Source organism: Monodon monoceros, unplaced genomic scaffold (assembly GCF_005190385.1).
Source record: "Monodon monoceros isolate NGI ecotype Baffin Bay Population unplaced genomic scaffold, NGI_Narwhal_1 Super_Scaffold_7, whole genome shotgun sequence".
NCBI lineage: Eukaryota > Metazoa > Chordata > Mammalia > Artiodactyla > Monodontidae > Monodon > Monodon monoceros.
Genome location: NW_021703784.1, coordinates 52167698 through 52187315, shown reverse-complemented (window position 1 = coordinate 52187315; position 19618 = coordinate 52167698). Strand labels below are relative to the sequence as shown.

The 19618-nt window shown below is 42.7% G+C and overlaps 1 protein-coding gene across 1 annotated transcript in view; it reads right to left on the bottom strand.

The window, feature by feature from the left end:
• Window positions 1–19618, bottom strand: part of TENM4 (teneurin transmembrane protein 4) — a 740944-nt gene that overhangs the window by 21025 nt on the left and 700301 nt on the right. Inside the window, exon 28 of the mRNA XM_029207627.1 lies at window positions 9809–9981. Within this exon, the coding sequence (XP_029063460.1) occupies window positions 9809–9981 (173 nt within the window). The remainder of the gene's footprint in view (window positions 1–9808; window positions 9982–19618) is intronic.

Genomic DNA, 19618 nt, shown 5'->3' with positions numbered 1-19618 from the left:
GGCAGACTCGAAAGGCCAGATATTGTACGCAGCAGTACGTTTGTATGAAACGCCCAGGACAGGCCAACTCACAGAGACAGAAAGTAGATTAGTGAGGGAAAGGGAGAATGCGGTGTGACTGCTAATGGGTATGGGGTTTCTTTGGGGGGGCTGATAAAAAATTTTCTGGAATTAGTGGTAACGGTTGTACAACTTTGTAGATATGCTAAAAACTGCTGAATTATACTCTTTAATAGGGTGGATGTTATAGTATGTGAATTATATCTTTATTAAAAATATACATTTTGGATAAATCAATGTCTTCATTTGGGGTTATTTAATCAAGACAGACTCCTAAATGTAGGATTACTAGAGCACAGGGTTGAACATTTTTAAGCCTCTCCCACTAGGGTAATAACACTCTTTGCAACAAGGTGAAAAATAAGTACAATATGTATATCAATGACAGAATGCCAAATATATATATATATGTTTTAAATTGCTGTCATATATACATATATGTGTGTATATGTCATATATGTGTATATGACAATGATTTAGAAACAGGCTTGAGTTTGAAATTTTAAATCTGATTAAAACATTTTGGTTAGGATCTTTTAGCTAACAGAACCTTCTGGAGAAAAAGTAAATTTCAGCTGTAAAATGCACACTGTGTTCTTTTCAAAACATGGAAACATTTGAGTTTGCGCTGCAGTCACCTGCCTCTTGCCCTTCCTTGGCTGTTGCTTCTCCTGCACTGCCCCTATGTTTAACAAATGCTAGCCCAAGCCCTTCCTTCAAGACTCTGCTTAAACGTCATCTCTTCCCAGAAGCTTCCCTTGTTCCTCTGGTTGGAACAAATGCCTCCCCCTCCCTTAGCCTCTTTATTGGTCTCATTAGTGGTCCTGCAGCTGAGGGGTAGGGGGGTTCACCACTCTGTGAGTGAATGAATTTTCAAATACCTAAGTGCCTACCGTGAAAGGCCCTATTGCACAGAGATTCAGAGCGTGGACTCTGGAGCCAGGCTGCCTGGGTTCAAGTCCCAGCTCTGCTGCTCTCTTCCTGCAAGACCTTGGGCAAATTCCTTAAGCTCTCATGCCTCTGTTTCTTCATCTGTACACTGGGGATAATAATTGTACTGTTACCTCACAGGATTAAGCAGGATGATGAATATGAAGAGCTGAGAGCAGTACTGCACGTCTAGTGCATGGAACGTAAATGTTAGCTATTACTAGTTGTGTGTGCCTGGCGCTGTGCTGGTCACTGTCACATCTATCTCTAGTCATCTCTCCTCTATCTTCACCGCCCCATTTCACACACCTGTCAGAGTGAACTTTTCTAGTACCGATCGTGGTCCTTCAATAGGTCCCCCTTACTTTTAGATCAGTGCTTAACAGAATGTTTTCTAGAGCGTATTTGTCTGGGTCCAAATACCCTACTAGTTGGGTGACTTTGGATAAGCTACTTAACCTCTCAATGCCTATTATCTTCATCTGGAAAATGGAGATATTAATAATATCTCAGAAGGTTGTTGTGAGGATTAAAAAGGATGATGAATGTAAAACGCTAAAATTATACTTCATACTAAGTGCTCAAAATATTAGCTACCATTATTATTATTGCATGTGCTCAGTAAATATTTGCTGGATGGAACTAGATATATACTAGGCTACGTCAAGCAATAAGGATGTGGTTTTTGTAGGTAACCCTCACTGAATCTTCCCTGCTAGGATGGCATCAGATCAGCCTCTCTCTCTCCCACCCCCTTGCCCCCATCTTTCTCCCTTTCTCTCTCACGCATGCAGAATTCTAAAATCTGCCTCAAACTTGCTATGCATTATTCACTGACAATCTGTATTTTACTTCCTTTGAACAGTGAAAAAGCCAGTGTCAAATTATCTTTTAAAGCTGCTCCTTGCTGAATCTACATATGTCCATTAATGGTGACTTTGGATGGAACAGCATCTGTCGAGGCCCATCTCAAACGATCCCCGTTTAATGTGAGCTGTGACTTCCCAAGGCTGTTGTTCATTAGTAGCTACTTCTTATTTCTTCCCATAGTTCACACGTAAGATGAAACCAAAAGAGCTTTTAACGAAGACGCTACTGAGGTGGCTGCAAAACTGAGGATCTGAGCCTGGTACGAAAGGAGAGCTTGGCACAGGTCCCAAAGAAGAAAAAGAGGTACCACGTTTCCTGGATACTGAGATGTACTTTTCCTTTTCACGTTGTAGTGTTTCTGAAATTGGAATGTGTCTTAAGTCCTTGTATGGATTTTGAGCAGTGTCTCTCCCCACCCCCCCACCTGAAAAGTTGTTATTAAATCGATGGTACATTTTAAAACTGAGGAGATGTGGCACTTCTGAATTTAAAAAGTTGTCTAAATATTGGAAGGCCTGCATTAACTTTTGAGAAAAACGCTGAAGGCCGGCTTAGTATGGAGCGGAGGAGACAGTTCTTAACCACAGGGGAGAAAACAGGCTTGAAGGATGCGACGTCTGCATGTCATCAACTGCACTGCTGTTCCTGGTCAGGCAGAACCCTGGCTGCTTTGGAACTGGTACCTTTTCTTGCCAATAACCCAGCCAGAGCATAAACACCTAGGGTCTGTCCCAACCCATCGCTAAAGGTGCTTGGTGGGGAAGGAATTCCAGGGCTTGATTTCCCTTTCTTTGACTGAGAACTGCTATTGTCCTTTGAGCTTTGGTAAAGGCACAGGACCACATTTGGGAAGAAAAATGGTTGTGAAAATATACGGTTATTTTCTTACGGTAAATCAAAATGCCTGTTAATTAATTAATCCAACAAGTACTTTCTAAGCAATACTATGTGCCTGGCCCACGCTGGTCACTCTATGTATATTGTCTAAAGAAACTGTCTGAGAGGAGACTGGTTCAAGATGGTGGAGTAGAAGGACGTGTGCTCACTCCCTCTTGCGAGAACACTGGAATCACAACTAACTGCTGAACAATCATCGACAGGAAGACACTGGAACTCACCAAAAAAGATCCCACATCCAAAGACAAAGGAGATGCTGCAATGAGACAGTAGGAGGGATGCAATCACAATAAAATCAAATCCCATAACTGCTGGGGGTGACTCACAAACTGGAGAATAATTATGCCACAGAAGGCCACCCACTGGAGTGAAGGTTCTGAGCCCCACATCAGGCTTCCCAACCTGGGGGTCCAGCAACGGGAGGAGGAATTCCTAGAGAATCAGACTTTGAAGGCTAGCGGAATTTGATTGCAGGACTTTGACAGGACTGGTGGAAAGAGAGACTCCACTCTTGGAGGGCACACACAAAGTAGTGTGTGCATCGGGACCCAGGGGAAGGAGCAGTGACCCCACAGGAGACTGAACCAGACCTACCTGCTAGTGTTGGAGGGTCTCCTGCAGAGGCGGTGGGTGGCTGTGTCTCACCGTGAGGACAAGGACACTGGCAGCAGAAGTTCTGGGAAGTACTCCCTGGTGTGAGTCCTCCCAGAGTCCGCCACTGGTCCCACCAAAGAACCCAGGTAGGCTCCAGTGTTCGCTTGCCTCAGGCCAAACAACCAACAGGGAGGGAACCCAGCCCCACCCCTAAGCAGTCAAGAGATTAAAGTTTTACTGAGCTCTGCCCACCAGAGCAACACCCAGCTCTACCCACCACCAGTCCCTCCCATCAGGAAACTTGCACAAGCCTCTTAGACAGCCTCATCCACCAGAGGGCAGACAGCAGAAGCAAAAACTACAATCCTGCAGCCTGTGGAATAAAAACCACATTCACAGAAAGATAGACAAGATGAAAAGGCAAAGGGCTATGTACCAGATGAAGGAACAAGATAAAACCCCAGAAAAACAACTAAATGAAGTGGAGATAGGCAACCTTCCAGAAAAAGAATTCAGAATAATGATAGTGAAGATGATCCAGGACCTCAGAAAAAGAATGGAGGCAAAGATCGAGAAGATGCAAGGAATGTTTAACAAAGACCTAGAAGAATTAAAGAACAAACAAACAGAGATGAACAATACAATAACTGAAATGAAAAATACACTACAAGGAATCAATAGCAGAATAACTGAGGCAGAAAAATGGATAAGTGACCTGGAAGAGAGAATGGTGGAATGAACTGCTGCGGAACAGAATAAAGATAAAAGAATGAAAAGAAATGAAGACAGCCTAAGAGACCTCTGGGACAACATTAAACGCAACAACATTCGCATTATAGGGGTCCCAGAAGGAAAAGAGAGAAAGGACCCGAGACAATATTTGAAGAGACTACAGTCGAAAACATCCCTGACATGGGAAAGGAAATAGATGCCCAAGTCCAGGAAGCGCAGAGAGTCCCATACAGGATAAACCCAAGGAGAAACACACTGAGTCACACAGTAATCAAATTGGCAAAAATTAAGGACAAAGAAAAATTATTGACAGCAGCAAGGGAAAAATGACAAATAACATACAAGGGAACTCCCAAAAGGTTAACAGCTGATTTCTCAGCGGAAACTCTACAAGCCAGAAGGGAGTGGCGTGACATATTTAAAGTGATGAAAGGCAAAAACCTACAACCAAGATTACTCTACCCGGCAAGGATCTCATTCAGATTTGACGGAGAAATCAAAAGTTTTACAGACAAGCAAAAACTAAAAGAATTCAGCACCACCAAACCAGCTCTACGACAAATGCTGAAGGAACTTCTCTAAGTGGGAAACACAAGAGAAGAAAAGGACCTACAAAAACAAACCCAAAACAATTAAGAAAACGGTAATAGGAACATACATATCGATAATTACCTTAAACGTGAATGGATTAAATGCTCCAACCAAAAGACACAAGCTCGCTGAATGGATACAAAAACAAGACCCATAAATATGCTGTCTACAAGAGACCCACTTCAGACCTAGGGACACATACAGACTCAAAGTGAGGGGATGGAAAAAGATATTCCATGCAAATGGAAATCAAAAGAAAGCTGGAGTAAATATACTCATATCAGATAAAATAGACTTTAAAATAAAGAATGTTACAAGAGACAAGGAAGGACACTACATAATGATCAAGGGATCAATCCAAGAAGAAGATATAACAATTATAAATATATATGCACCCAACATAGCAGCATCTCAATACATAAGGCAACCGCTAAACAGCTCTAAAAGAGGAAATCGACAGTAACACAATAATACTGGGGGACTTTAACACCTCACTTACACCAATGGACAGATCATCCAAACAGAAAATTAATAAGGAAACACAAGCTTTAAATGATGCAATAGACCAGATAGATATAATTGATATTTATAGGACATTCCATCCAAAAACAGCAGATTACACTTTCTTCTCAAGTGTGCATGGAACATTCTCCAGGATAGATCACAAGTTGGGTCACAAATCAAGCCTTGGTAAATTTAAGAAAATTGAAATCATATCAAGCATCTTCTCTGACCACAACACTATGAGATTAGAAATCAATTAAAGGGAAAAAAACATAAAAAACAAAAGCACATGGAGGCTAAACAATACGTTACTAAATAACCAAGAGATCACTGAAGAAATCAAAGAGGAAATCAAAAAATACCTAGAGACAAATGAAAATGAAAACACGACAATCAAAAACCTATGTGATGAGGCAAAAGCAGTTCTAAGAGGGAAGTTTATAGCAATAAATCCTACCTCAAGAAACAACAAACATCTCAAATAAACAATCTAACCTTACACCTAAAGGAACTAGAGAAAGAAGAACAAACAAAACCCAAAATTAGTAGAAGGAAAGAAATCATTAAGATCACAGCAGAAATAAATGAAATAGAAACAAAGAAAATAATAGCAAAGATCAATAAAACTAAAAGCTGATTCTTTGAGAAGATAAACAAAATTGATTAACCATTAGCCAGACTCATCAAGAAAAACAGGGAGAGGACTCAAATCAATAACATTAGAAATGAAAAAGGGGAAGTTACAGCAGACACCGCAGAAATACAAAGCATCCTAAGAGACTACTACAAGCAACTCTATGCCAATAAAATGGACAACCTGGAAGAAATGGAGAAATTCTTAGAAAGGTATAACCTTCCAAGACTGGACCAGGAAGAAATAGAAAATATGAACAGACCAATCACAAGTAATGAAATTGAAACTGTGATTAAAAATCTTCCAACAAACAAAAGTCCAGGACCAGATGGCTTCACAGGTGAATTCTATCAAACATTTAGAGAAGAGTTACCCATCCTTCTCAAACTCTTCCAAAAAACTGCAGAGGAAGGATCACTCCCAAACTCATTCTACGAGGCCACCATCAACCTGATACCAAACCAGACAGAGATACTACAAAAAAAGAAAATTACAGACCAATATCACTCATGAATATAGATGCAAAAATCCCCAACAAAATACTAGCAAACAGAATCCAACAGCACATTAAAAGGATCATACACCATGATCAAGTGGGATTTATCGCAGGGATGCAAGGATTCTTCAATATACGCAAATCAATCAATGTGATACACCATGTTAACAAATTGAAGAAGTAAAACCATATGATCCTCTCAGTAGATGCAGAAAAAGCTTTCGACAAAATTCAACACCCATTTATGATAAAAACTCTCCAGGAAGTGGGCATAGAGGGAAACTACCTCAACATAATAAAGGCCATATACGACAAACCCACAGCAAACATCATTCTCAATGGTGAAAAGCTGAAAGCATTTCCTCTAAGATCAGGAACAAGACAAGGATGTCCACTCTCACCACTATTATTCAACATAGTTTTGGAAGTCCTAGCCACAGCAATCAGAGAAGAAAAAGAAATAAAAGGAATACAAATTGGAAGAGAAGACGTAAAACTGTCACTGTTTGCAGATGACATGATACTATACATAGAGAATCCTAAAGATGCCACCAGAAAACTACTAGAGCTAATCAGTGAATTTGGTAAAGCTGCAGGATACAAAATTAATGCACAGACATCTCTTGCATTCCTATATACTAATGATGAAAAATCTGAAAGAGAAATGAAAGAAACACTCCCATTTACCATTGCAACAAAAATAATAAAATACCTAGGAATAAACCTACCTAGGGAGACAAAAGACCTGTATGCAGAAAACGATAAGACACTGATGAAAGAAATTAAAGATGATACAAACAGATGGAGAGATATACCATGTTCTTGGATTGGAAGAATCAATATTGTGAAAATGACTACACTACCCAAAGCAATCTACAGATTCAATGCAATTCCTATCAAATTACCAATGGCATTTTTTATAGAACTAGAACAAAAAATCTTAAAATTTGTGTGCAGACACAAAAGACCCCAAATAGCCAAAGCGGTCTTGAGGGAAAAAACTGGAGCCGGAGGAATCAGGATCCCTGACTTCTGACTATACTACAAAGCTACAGTCATCAAGACAATATGGTACTGGCACAATAACAGAATTATAGGTCAATGGAACAGGATAGAAAGCCCAGAGATAAACCCATGCACCTATATGGTCAACTAATCTATGACAAAGGAGGCAAGGATATATAATGGAGAAAAGACAGTCTCCTCAATAACTGGTGCTGAGAAAACTGGACAGCTACATGTAAAAGAATGAAATTAGGACACTCCCTAACACCATACACAAAAGTAAACTCAAAATGGATTAGAGACCTAAATGTAAGACTGGACACTATAAAACTCTTAGAGGAAAAAAAAGGAAGAACATTCTTTAACATAAATCACAGCAAGATCTTTTTTGATCTGCCTCCTAGAGTAATGGAAATAAAAACAAAAATAAACAAAGGTGACCTAATGAAACTTAAAAGCTTTTGCATAGCAAAGGAAACTATAAACAAGACGAAAGGACAACCCTCAGAATGAGAGAAATTATTTGCAAGTGAATCAACGGACAAAGGATTAATCTCCAAAACATATAAACAGCTCATGCAGCTCAATATTAAAAAAATAAACAACCCAATCCAAAAATGGGCAGAAGACCTAAATAGACATTTCTCCAAGGAAGACATACAGATGGCCAAGAAGCACATGAAAATCTGCTCAACATCACTAATTATTAGAGAAATGCAAATCTAAACTACAATGAGATACCACCTCACACCAGTTAGAATGGGCATCATCGGAAAATCTACGAACAACAAATGCTGGAGAGGGTGTGGACAAAAGAGAACCCTCTTGCACTGTTGGTGGGAATCTAAATTGATACAGCCACTATGGAGAACAGTATGGAAGTTCCTTAAAAAACTAAAAATAGAATTACCATATGACCCAGCAATCCCAGTACTGGGCATATATCCAGAGAGAAACATAATTCAAAAAGACACATGCACTGCAATGTTCGTTGCAGCACTATTTACAATAGCCAGGTCATGGGAGCAACCTCAATGCCCATCGACAGACGAATGGATAAAGAAGATGTGGTACATATGTTCAATGGAATATTACTCAGCCATAAAAAGGAACGAAATTGGATCATTTGTTGAGACGTGGATGGATCTAGAGACTGTCATACAGAGTGAAATAAGTCAGAAAGAGAAAAACAAATATCGTATATTAACACATATGTGGAACATAAAAAAAATGGTACAGATGAACGAGTTTGCAGGGCAGAAACGAGACACAGATGTAGAGAACAAACGTATGGATACCAAGGGGGGAAAGTGGCGGGGGGGTAGGGGTGGTGGTGTGATGAATTGGGAGATTGGGATTGACATGTCTACACTAATATGTATAAAGTGGATAACTAATAAGAACCTGTTGTATAAAAAAATAAAATAAAATTCAAAAAAAATTGGAAATTGAAAGAGTAAAAAAAATAAAAGAAAGAAATTGTCTGAGCAAACCTAGGAAGCAGGAATTGTAATTTAGCCCCATTTCCCAGACCCAGAAACTGAGGATCGGAGAAGAGTGACTCCACCCAATTCACACAGGTTGGAGCTGGTACAGCAGGCACAGGGGCCCCAGTGTGTCTGCCCTAGAACTGCTGCTCTTTGCACTGCCCTGCACCATTCAATGTGGCTTCAACTTGCTTTCTTTTCCCAGAGTAGAAACTTGAGGGCCATGGTGATGGGGTGGCAGAGTTAGGACTAGAATTTGGGACTCTGAATCCCAGGCCAAGGCTGTTTTTACTACTTTGTGTCAAAGCTTTTGGGAGTATGAAAAGCTATCTGGAGGCTGGGGAAAAACATCAAGCAAGGCTTTCCCTAGTGATGGCTTCTTTTTTTCTCACGCTTACTAAGTCCAACAAAGCTGCAAGCTCCATTCTGGGTCACCAGGGACCATGAGAACAACTGAGGCAGACAGTTCACAGCGAGGTTTCATCCTCGTGATTTATCTGAAGCTAAAAGATCAACTTATATCAGGGATTATTTGATGGACACAGAGAAGGGGCTCTTCTCTGTAGAATCCTAGGAGAGTAACAAAGCGCTCTCACCTGAGATTCAGGGAGGCCTTCTCCACGCCCAAATCCCTTTCATAATTAGGTGTAATTATTCTTGTCCTTTGTCCTCATCTGCACCAGAGTGAGAGTCAGTCTTTAATCCGGGAGCCATTAGAATGGCAGAATAGCGAGGTCACCTGGATTAGCAGCTAATGGATTCTCTACCCTTTGTTCTGCTGATAATGGAATGAGACAATGAAATATTACTCTGAAGCTTGAGGGAGAGAATTTACAGGGCTCAGGCTGGTGTGTTTTGCAAATTAGGTGGCAATACAGAGAGAAACCAGTTGTTATGCTTTTCTGTTCTTGGGCAGCTGCAGTAGCAGCTTGTTTCTTGTGTCATCCTCTTTCAAAGGGGTCTCCCCACCCCATGGTCTCCAAGACCCCAACCCCCCACCTGGCTTACCTTGCAGCAGTGTATAGAAGGCACCTGAGGCAGACAGGTTGGTGGTTATGGTGACATCATCCTTGCTGGATGTCTCTACCCGGACATGCACTGAGCTGTCTGTATCACTTCGGAAACTGCTCACCTGGCCAGTAGGGAAGGTCACATTGGTCAGGCGCCCAAAGCTGTCGTACCTGAAATCCAAGGGGTGGCTCTGAGTAACAGAAATATAATTGTGCCATTGCTGGAACTTGGCAAGTTCTACCTTGTGCCATGGTTTTGCATGTTCTGCTTTTCTTTCTGGTCAGATACATTTCCACGTCTCCTGCATCTCCTTGGACACCACTCCACCCGCTGATATTCAACTGTAGGCAAACAACTTACCTCTCTGAATCTTCCTTTCCTAATTCCGTAGAGTGGAGATGATAACCCCTGCCCTACCCACCACCCAGGATTCCTGTGAGCAAGATGTGGAAGTGCCCTGTCACTATGTCACCCATGAAGGGTGAGATGATGGTGCCCATATGAGACCCAGAGTCTTAGAGCTGGGTGACTCCCAGAGGCGAGCAGTCAAACTGCTTGCTTGAATACTGGCTCAACCACTGCCCGCACCCCCCTCCCCGCCCCCAGGAACTGTAGGTTTCTTCTGAACAGCACTGGAGATAACCCTAACCCTAATCCAGGAAGCTACAGATCCTGGGAAAAGGGGACTTTGAATTCCAACCAGGATTCTGCTGCCACATAAGCAGGCTACACAGATGGGCTCTAGCAACCCCTTCACATCTAGGTTTCTTCACATCTGGCACCAAGCAGCTATGTATCTGTGGCGCTCAAAACTCACAGCTTCACTCTGGTGTGGTCTTTCTGAAGCATCCTAATTGAATCTTCATTCTCTTTCCCATTCTCCTGATGAGACTAAAAGAAATACCTAAAATTATTCACCACCTACACTATGGCGTTCATATTGTTCAGGTATGGTGCTAGTCACACAATGTTCATACACTCTTTCATTTAATCTTCACAACTAGTCTAAAAGGTACATATTAGCTCCTTTTTGGAGGAGGCTCAGAAAAGTGAGGTCACCTGCTCAAGGTCACACAGCTAAGTGTGGTAGAGTCGAAATTCAAACTCAGCTCTGTCTGCTTCCAAGCCGCCACCTGATTCTCCGTCTTCAGGGAGCATTTCCGTACTGTCTATTTGCAAGTATCCATCACGTGTGCTCTCTTACCTGCTGCAGAGTAATTGGGAGATAGCGGGGAGCGGGCTACTGACATTTCATAATTACGGGAGGCTGAAGTGTAAAAAGGTAGGTTTTAAAGAGCCTTTTTTGCCCTTGCGTGCGAATGGGGAAAAAGTTCTTCGCCCAGATGTCGGTATTTCTGACTTCTACTCAGGCTCGAGCTTATAGCGTGGGTTCAGCTGTATACGTCTCCCTCATGTACTCTGGGTCTCCCACTGGACTTTTTTTCCTGCTTGGCTTTTAATACTGGGGTAAAGCTGTCCTCTTGGCCCCTGAGGGTTTTAATCATGGTGAAATGAAAGGCCTGAAAGTTCAATTCCATCCTTGCTCTTCTTGTGATGCCTTCAGCTGGGCCTGGCTTCCTGATGGGACGCTGGGGTCCCACAGCTTCTATGGTTTCAGGCGAGACTTGGTAGGTGAGACTAGGCAGGCCTTTGCTGAGCAATTTTCTGTTCAAGGTCAGATTTGAATGCTGCATGGATTCTGCCATCTGCCAACTCTTTCTGTCCCTGTGGCTGGTACTGATCACGGCACGCTTTACACCAAATGGTAATAGTCCCTGGTGCGGTCTGCCACAGAGGAGGTGTTGGTGAAGGTCTTTGGAATGAATTGCTCAAGTCCTTGACCTGAGACCGACTCTGGGGGAAGGGCCAAGGGGCTCTAGGAGAGTTGAATCTTTGGTGCTGAGGCCTGAGGAAGGGGAATGGAAGCCCTTTCCAAGATGGCGAGAAAAGCAGGGGTCTCGACCACATACGTCAGGCCTGAGCTCGGTGGGGCAAGGCTGTGGAGCTGTATTAGTCCTTTGGGTTCTCTTAGAGGCAGTTAAAGGGTTTGGAAACCTGTTTCCTGTCATGATTTCTCATTTTTCTTCCTTTGTACTGAATCAGGTTGTTGTAAGGAAAGGTCAGTCTGGCTTAACGGAGGGTGGTGGTGTGACTTGACCTGGACTGGAGGGAAAGAAAGGTACAGAGTGCCCCTCAGAGCCAGGTGAGGGAGTGACTCTGAGAGACTGCTGCAGGAAGGAGGGAGCGTCTTGGGGTAAAGATCTGGAATGTCTGTCCTGAGGCCTCTCTCACCTGGAGAAGCTCACAGCTCTGCTCCCTTTAACTCTGGGAGAGGCTGGTGTCCTTTTTAACCCGTCATGGCTGCTGGAAATTTGAACAGGAAGGAATTTCACAAAAATGTTTACAGTGGCTATCTCTGGGAGGTAGAATTACAGGTGATTTTAGTTGCTTATTTATATGCATTTTATACTCCCAAGATTTTTTTATAATTAACATGGATTATTTTCATAATCAGAAGAGTGACAACCCAAGTAATGCCTCATAAGCATGGCCACCTTGGGGAAGAGGACTTTTAAAATTACTGGCATTTATAGAAGCATCTCATTTATAGGACATCTGCCAATATCAACCTCTAGGCCTTTTCAGTAAAATATTACTAGGGCATCCCAAATTTCTGAGCCAAAAATCAAGACCCCCGCCCCTCCAAAACTGGCTCTGCCCTGGTCACCTTAACTGTATCTGTGGTCTGTGAGTAAGCTGAGTGCTGTCAGATCCCAAGTCATCTTTGACATCAACTGGAAGATCCATTTCAGTCCAACACTTTCATGGGATGAGTATGCTGTTCTAGTCTGGTTCTTTGAACACCTGTGATCCATGTACACACTCTTTATTAATCTAATTTCCTGACCTAACTGGATAAAAAAGATTTATTATACCATGCAAGATACTTAAAATGGAGTTTTGGAGTCTTACAAATAAGACTGAATAGATTATTAATTAGGGCTCAGATGTCGGCTCGATACTACTTCTATCAAGGCCTTGCTCAAATGCCACCTCATAAAGCCCTCCCTGGTTTCCCCAGCTCTTCTTCTCCCAGTTATACTCTGGCACAGCTCTATCACAGAATGTGTCCCCTGCATTATAAGAGCTGACGCACAACCTGTCTCTTACTTTGGCCTCGGAGTGCCTGAGTCAGGACAGGGTCGTGGAGTCAGACGGCTAGACTGGGGATCTCGATTCCACCACCCTGGAGGTCTGGTCGTTAGTTCACCTCAGCTTCCCCAGCATGGGGACTGGTAGAGAGAAGACGGGCAGGGAGTGTTGGCTGAACGAATAAACGAATGCATGACTGGACGTGTGAGGCCTCTTTCCTGCTCTGTGGGAGAAGACAGACTGTCATTCATTCACATGCTACCCCCTGCAGGACCTGACAGAGGCTTGACACACAGTAGGTCCCTGATAAACATCTGCTGAATGCACAAATAGGGAAACAACCACCTTCACTAAACGATACTTTAGCAATCTCCGTAGGCATCTCCCCAGAGTTTTAGTCTCCGAGATAGAAAGAGGCTTTACATAAAGGCAGACAATCGTAATTATTATTGAAGGTGGCCTGTAATACATAATTAAATTGAGCCTGAAGGCGACACAATGAAAAGGCCCCATGCTTTCAAGATCTGCTTTTATTTTATATGAGATGGCCAAAAACAGTAATTTCCATTCCTCACATTTTCCATTAGAAGGACTCAATGTCTTAATTAAATGAACATCCAACAGAACAGCCAATTTATAGAATTTTCTTGTCCCTTATTCATTCATTTCAGCACTTCCTGGAGCTTGAGAAATGCCACTGGATCTCTCTGCCGCCTGATCAATACCTGTGATTATGCCATCAGAACGCTGCTGCTTCTGCCTCTGCGGGGAGGAGCTGGAGCTGCCCATCCTCTGGACCTTGACCTCTGCCCTGTGGCCCCCCTGGTGGGGCCCTGTCTCTTCCTGCTACAGAGCTGCTAAGGGAAAGGATGTTGGTGCTCCCCAACAGGGTGTTGGGGACAGGTCTCTGTCTGCACTCCCTGGATTACATGTGGCTGCCTCAAACCCTGGCCCCATGAGGGAAAACTTCTGGACAATGGCTTAGATACGTCTGTTGCAGCTTTACTTAAATTACTGGCTAATTTTCTTCCTTTCTGTTGGAGAGGAACAGAAGGAACATGTTGGTGTGGGAAGGTCCTTGGAGCCAGGTGGTCTAGGCTTTAAATCCAAAAAATTGCTAGCAATGCAACCCTAGAGGGTGGGCACTCAGTTCTGTTTTTCTGCTAACCATCCAACTCCTACCACAAATGATGCTATTTCAGGTAGGTTATATAACATAACCTCGTGTGCTTCTGTTTTCTCCTCTATAAAACGAGGGTAATAATACCTGTCTCAGAGAGATACTTGAAGATCAAACACGGTAACATATTTAAATGCAAATTCCTTCCAGGGCCTGCAAGGACCCCATGAGACTGCCCTCACCAGACTATCAACTCCCTGAAGGAAGGGACTTTGTTCAGTCACTGGTGTATCCCCAGAATTTAGGAGAGTGCCCAGCATATAGTAGATGCTCAATAATGTGAATGAGTGTTGGTTGAATGATCTGCTCTTTCCTGCCTCTTTCTGATTTCACCTTGAACCCTATTCCTTCCTACTTCCTCTGTTCCATTACATTTGCTTCTGTTCTCCAAACACACTGAGTTCAAACCAGGCTTGGGGTGCTCACACTGACTGTTCCCTTTGCTGGGAATGCTCTTCCCTCCAATCTTGGTAGGGCTAGTTCCTTTTATTACTCATGTTTTAGTTCAAAAGTTATTATTCCAGCAAGGCCTTCCCTGATCACCCTTTCTGATGGGTCCTCCCATCTTTACCACATTATCTTATTTTACTGTTTTCACTTATCATCTTGTTTATTTGTTTACTTGACTGTTGTCTCTCTTTTCCCGCTAGAATATAAGCTCCATGAGGACAGGGAGCTTGTTTGTATTCTTAGTGCCTAAAGCAGGACCCAGCATATAAAAGGTACTCAATACATAATTCTTGGATGAATGAATGAATAAATGAATAAATAAATAAATAGTAGATATTATTGTTGTGTTTTCAAGACCTGGGATGAGAATAACTAAGAACTCCATCCCTATTACCTCTCACTTTCCATATGAGGAAGGGAAATTCATTAATATTCATAGAGTACATTTTAGGTACTGAGCACTGTGCTCACAACCATTTTTTTTTTTTTTTTTTTTTTTTTTGTGGTGCGCGGGCCTCTCACTGTTGTGGCCTCTCCCGTTGCGGAGCACAGGCTCTGGACGCGCAGGCTCAGCGGCCATGGCTCACGGGCCCAGCCACCCCGTGGCATGTGGGATCTTCCCGGACCGGGGCACGAACCCGTGTCCCCTGCATCGGCAGGCGGACTCTCAACCACTGCACCACCAGGGAAGCCCTCACAACCATTTTTGAAAGTGGGCATTATTATCATCATTTCACAATTGGTGAAGCTGAGGCTCGGAAAGGATAAGTAACTTGAGTAAGTTCACACAGCTAACAGAGGAATATAGATTCTGTCAGGTCTGTCTGACCTTAAAGTCTGTGTTCTTTCATCAAGCTTCCCATAAAGATGGTGCCATTTCAGATCAAAACCTTTCTGTTCAACTATGTTAAAGAAAAAATTGGGTTTGGAAATCTCAAGTTGGGGTCAAGAAGACTGACAGTTTTCTCTTCAAGATGCTTTGCTTTGCTACCATTACAGCTGACTTTGCAGTGATGCTGAGCCCCATCTGGGGGTATGATGGAGACAGCCAGGTGATTGGCTTTTTACTATTGCCTTTCACTGACTTTTCTTCACTCATTTTCCCAAAGGATCTTTGGAGCACGAGGAAAGAACACACATAAAAGATTCATAGAGTGGCTGTGAACTTGGCTCTCAGAAGAGGACCACTAAAGGGTATCTTCACATACACTGCAAAGCTTTCTTCTTCACACTCAATACTTCACATCTCGAGCCATTTTACTATGCGTGGCTGGTGAGGAAAATGCCACATTGCCTCTCTGATACTAAACTTTTGCTGATCAGGGACTTTTTAGTTGAAAATAAAGATTTGATTTTTACGACTTTCATCTATGATTGTTTCAAACAACACCATCACCAACAAGAGGAAATGGAGGAAATGGCCACTGTAACCTCTGTGAATAATTAGAGTTCACAGCCCATGCACACCAACGGTTCCCTTGACCCCAGGTCACCGTAAGAGACTGGCATCACTAAACCATTTGCAGCTGCTCCAAAACTGCAGCAGAACCAGGCTACTTGTTGGCTTCTGCAATAAAAACTTGTCCTTCCTGCCCATTTCCCATAGAATTAAGTCCCAAGAATGAACTGCAGTCTTCAGGATTTCTAAGATCTGGTCCACCCTATCACTTCAGGTCGTAGCTCTCACTGATGTTATATTTGAGGCCATGCCTCTGGTGGTAAGTACTTAGGATTCAGGTAGATCTGACATTGAACCCTGGCTCTGCCACTTATGTGTACAATGTCACAGAGCCAGTCAATGTCAGTGCTGTTTATTCTCTGTTCACTCCTCAGATCCATTCTCTGCCCTTCTCTGTGCTCAGAGGGGGCTGACCCCTGCAGACTGCATCCCTGGGGCCCCTTGATGGCTTGCTTCTGGTTGGGTTCAGTCAATGGCAGGAAATGGCAAGAGACTGGAGGTCAAAAGGAGGAGGTTTCCCTACTCTCCATGTCCTTTGGTGCCATATTTCTAACAGTGGGTGCATCCACCCACAATTGCAGCTTCTACCAGATGCCTTCTCCTTCATGGTTACAGCTCCCATTGGGCTTTAGTAAGTAACAATATCGTATGCCTTCCCTGCCTTGCCCTTCATCCCGAGAGTTGGTAATAGTTGTTCACTGGTTTTAGTGCCTGGATGCCTCACTGTCCTTTCTTGGTTCCCTTATCCCTGCCTATACCTCTAATAACAGTTCTTCATTGGAAAGGTATTTTTGCTGGATATAGAATTCTAGGTTGACAGATTTCTTTTTTCCTTTCAGCATTTCTGTTTTCTAGTTTGTATGGTTTCTGATGAGAAGTCTGCTGTGATTCTTTTCTTTGCTCCTCTGTAAAAAATGCCTTTTGGGGGGCTGCTTTCAAGATTTTCTCTTTTTCTTTTGTACTCAGCAGTTTGCATATGATATGCATAGATCTATGTGTGTATAGTGTGTGTGTGTGTTTATTCTGCTTGGTGTTTTCTGAGATTTTGTGTCTGTGGTTTGATGTCTATCATTACATACAGATAATTCTCGACCATTAGTTCCTCAAATGGTTCTTCTGCCTTGTTCTTTCTCTCTTCTTCTGGAATTCCAATTACATGTATATTAGAGCAGTTGATGTTCCCCAGTTCTTGGTGCCCTTTTCTGTATTTTTTTTCATTCTTTTTTTCTCTTTGTGTTTCAGTTTGGATAATTTCTATTGACCTATCTACTTTCCTCAGCTGTGTCAAGTTTACTGATAAGCCCATCAAAGGCAGTCTTCACTTCTGTAACTGTGTTTTTCATTTCTAGCATTTCCAGTCAATTCTCTCTTTTAGTTTTCATTTCTCTGCTGAAATTATCCACCTGATCTTGCATGCTGTTCACCTTTTCCATTAGCACCTTTAACATAATTTTTGGTTATTTTAAATTCTTGAAGGACAGTTTCAACATCTGTGTCGTATCTGAGTGTGGTTTTGATGATTACTTTGTCTACTGGGAGTATATTGCTTTTTCTTGCCTTTTTGTATGTTCAGCTGAAAGTGTGACATCTCGTGTAACACAGTAGACACTGAGGTAATAGATCTGGGGTATGAGTATGAGTCTCCTTCTGCTCAAACTTTAGTGAGAGAGTTTAAGTTAATTTACTTAGGATTTGGGCTGCTCTGAAATGTGCTACATCTCTGCCTAACCTTCGTGCATCACAGGCGTTACATTCCTCCAGCAATACCTTGAGTTTAGGATGTGAAACTGGTTTGCCAGAGGGTTTTCTTTCAATGTGTCTATTCTATTCTCAGTTTCAGGTCCCCTCTTTATGCTGGGCCTTAGAAAGGGTCTCTTTTTAGGCTTTTGCATCTCTTTCCCAGTAGTAGTCTGCTTTTCATTGTTATGTTTAGCTTTTTAGCTAGCGGTGGTGGCTGGTGAGCTTGAGAGAATTCTCTTTTGTTCTGATTAAGCCTCCATCTTATATTTGCATGTGTCCCTGAGTCTCAGGAGTGTGGCCTCTTCAACGCTCCTGCCCCTTTCAGGCTGTCCGTCTGGGCCCATTATATATTCCTGCTCTTCTTCCAGCAGTAGTTAGAAATTTTTTTGTTCCTTCATTCAGCTGCAATGGTTTTCCACCAGTACCTAAGTAGAATAGTGTGTGTTGTCCACCTCTCCACAGATTGAGCCTTTTATTCCATGTGGGGGATCAGGCGAGAGGGGTCTGGGTGGAGCAGGCAGAAATTTGTGCCCCTCCCTCAGCACCTGCTGTACCCCTCCCCCAGGTCTACCACAAGGGATATTTCCTTACATCTTTCCCTAGTCTTTTCTGTGAGTACCGAGTGGGCTTTGTGGAGAAAAGTTCCGGAGGATGTGGACTCTCCCGATTTCTGCAGTCTCCAAGGGCTTCATACTCTCTTGCCAGTACACACTGAGCCTTTATAGATTCACCAAGCTGAACTTTTCCTCCCAGGGACTGGTTGCATCTACCAGGTAAGCTGGTGCTCACATCTTGTCTGCAATGTGACACTCTGTCTCTCCTTGGATTTGGCCACTTGGTTGCCCTGTGACTTCAGAGAAGGAGTCCAAGGAAAACTCATGAATTTGCCATTTGTTTGGCTTATTTTCATTGTACGGTTGGGAACAATGCTCTTTCTAGCTCTTACATCCTCCAGCAGAAACTGGAAGCCAAGTCTCTTCATTGGAACCATTTGAACTGAATTCAATTTCCCGCTGGGAGCACTGATAGTGCTGGAGCTGTGATGTAAACCTAGTATTTTTCTCGCTACAGCATATTTTTTTCTTCCCTTCATTGTCCCCCTTCTCTCCTGAATGTGAATTTCATTCATAAAATAGTTACTGAGCATCTACTAGGTGGCAAGCCCCAAGCTTGTACAGAGACACATTAGTTAGGATCTCAGAGTAGTTAGCTCGAGCATAAGGATGACAGGGGCTGTCACAGGGCACCATGGGATGCCAGAGCCACCTGCCCCTATGAAACTTACTCATGCCTAACCAGCAAGACAATTTTGGAACCCGCCTCAGCTCATCAGGCCATTTTCTTAGTCACCAAATGTCATCTGCCCAGGAGCCCAAGCCTGAAATTAATGATGCCACACGCTGGAGATGAAGAAGGCATTACAGACCCCTTTGAGGTTTCCTACCAGCAGACCTGTGGGCTGAGGGAAGAAAAGTAACCTTGATTCCCCAGAATTATAAACTCTTAAGTCAAGCTGTTCTAAAGTGTGTGGTGTTTATGTTAGATGTATTAATCTGTTGAGAGGATCGATAAAGCCAACTTGAAACTTGTTTCAGTAATAGCCCATGTAACAGGGAAGCCTGGGCTGATTTTTTAAAAAAGAATATTAGAGCATTTGGGTTTGGAATCCATTAAGCTGCCTCATGGAGCTAAAAGTGGGAAATTCACTGGAGCAATGTGCATTGGCAAAATCTGTCCAAATCTGTGCTGAGAATTACCATAATGATAATAATATCAGACCGTTACTTCTTGGGAGCATCATAGTTTGCAAAGTATTTTCACTTTC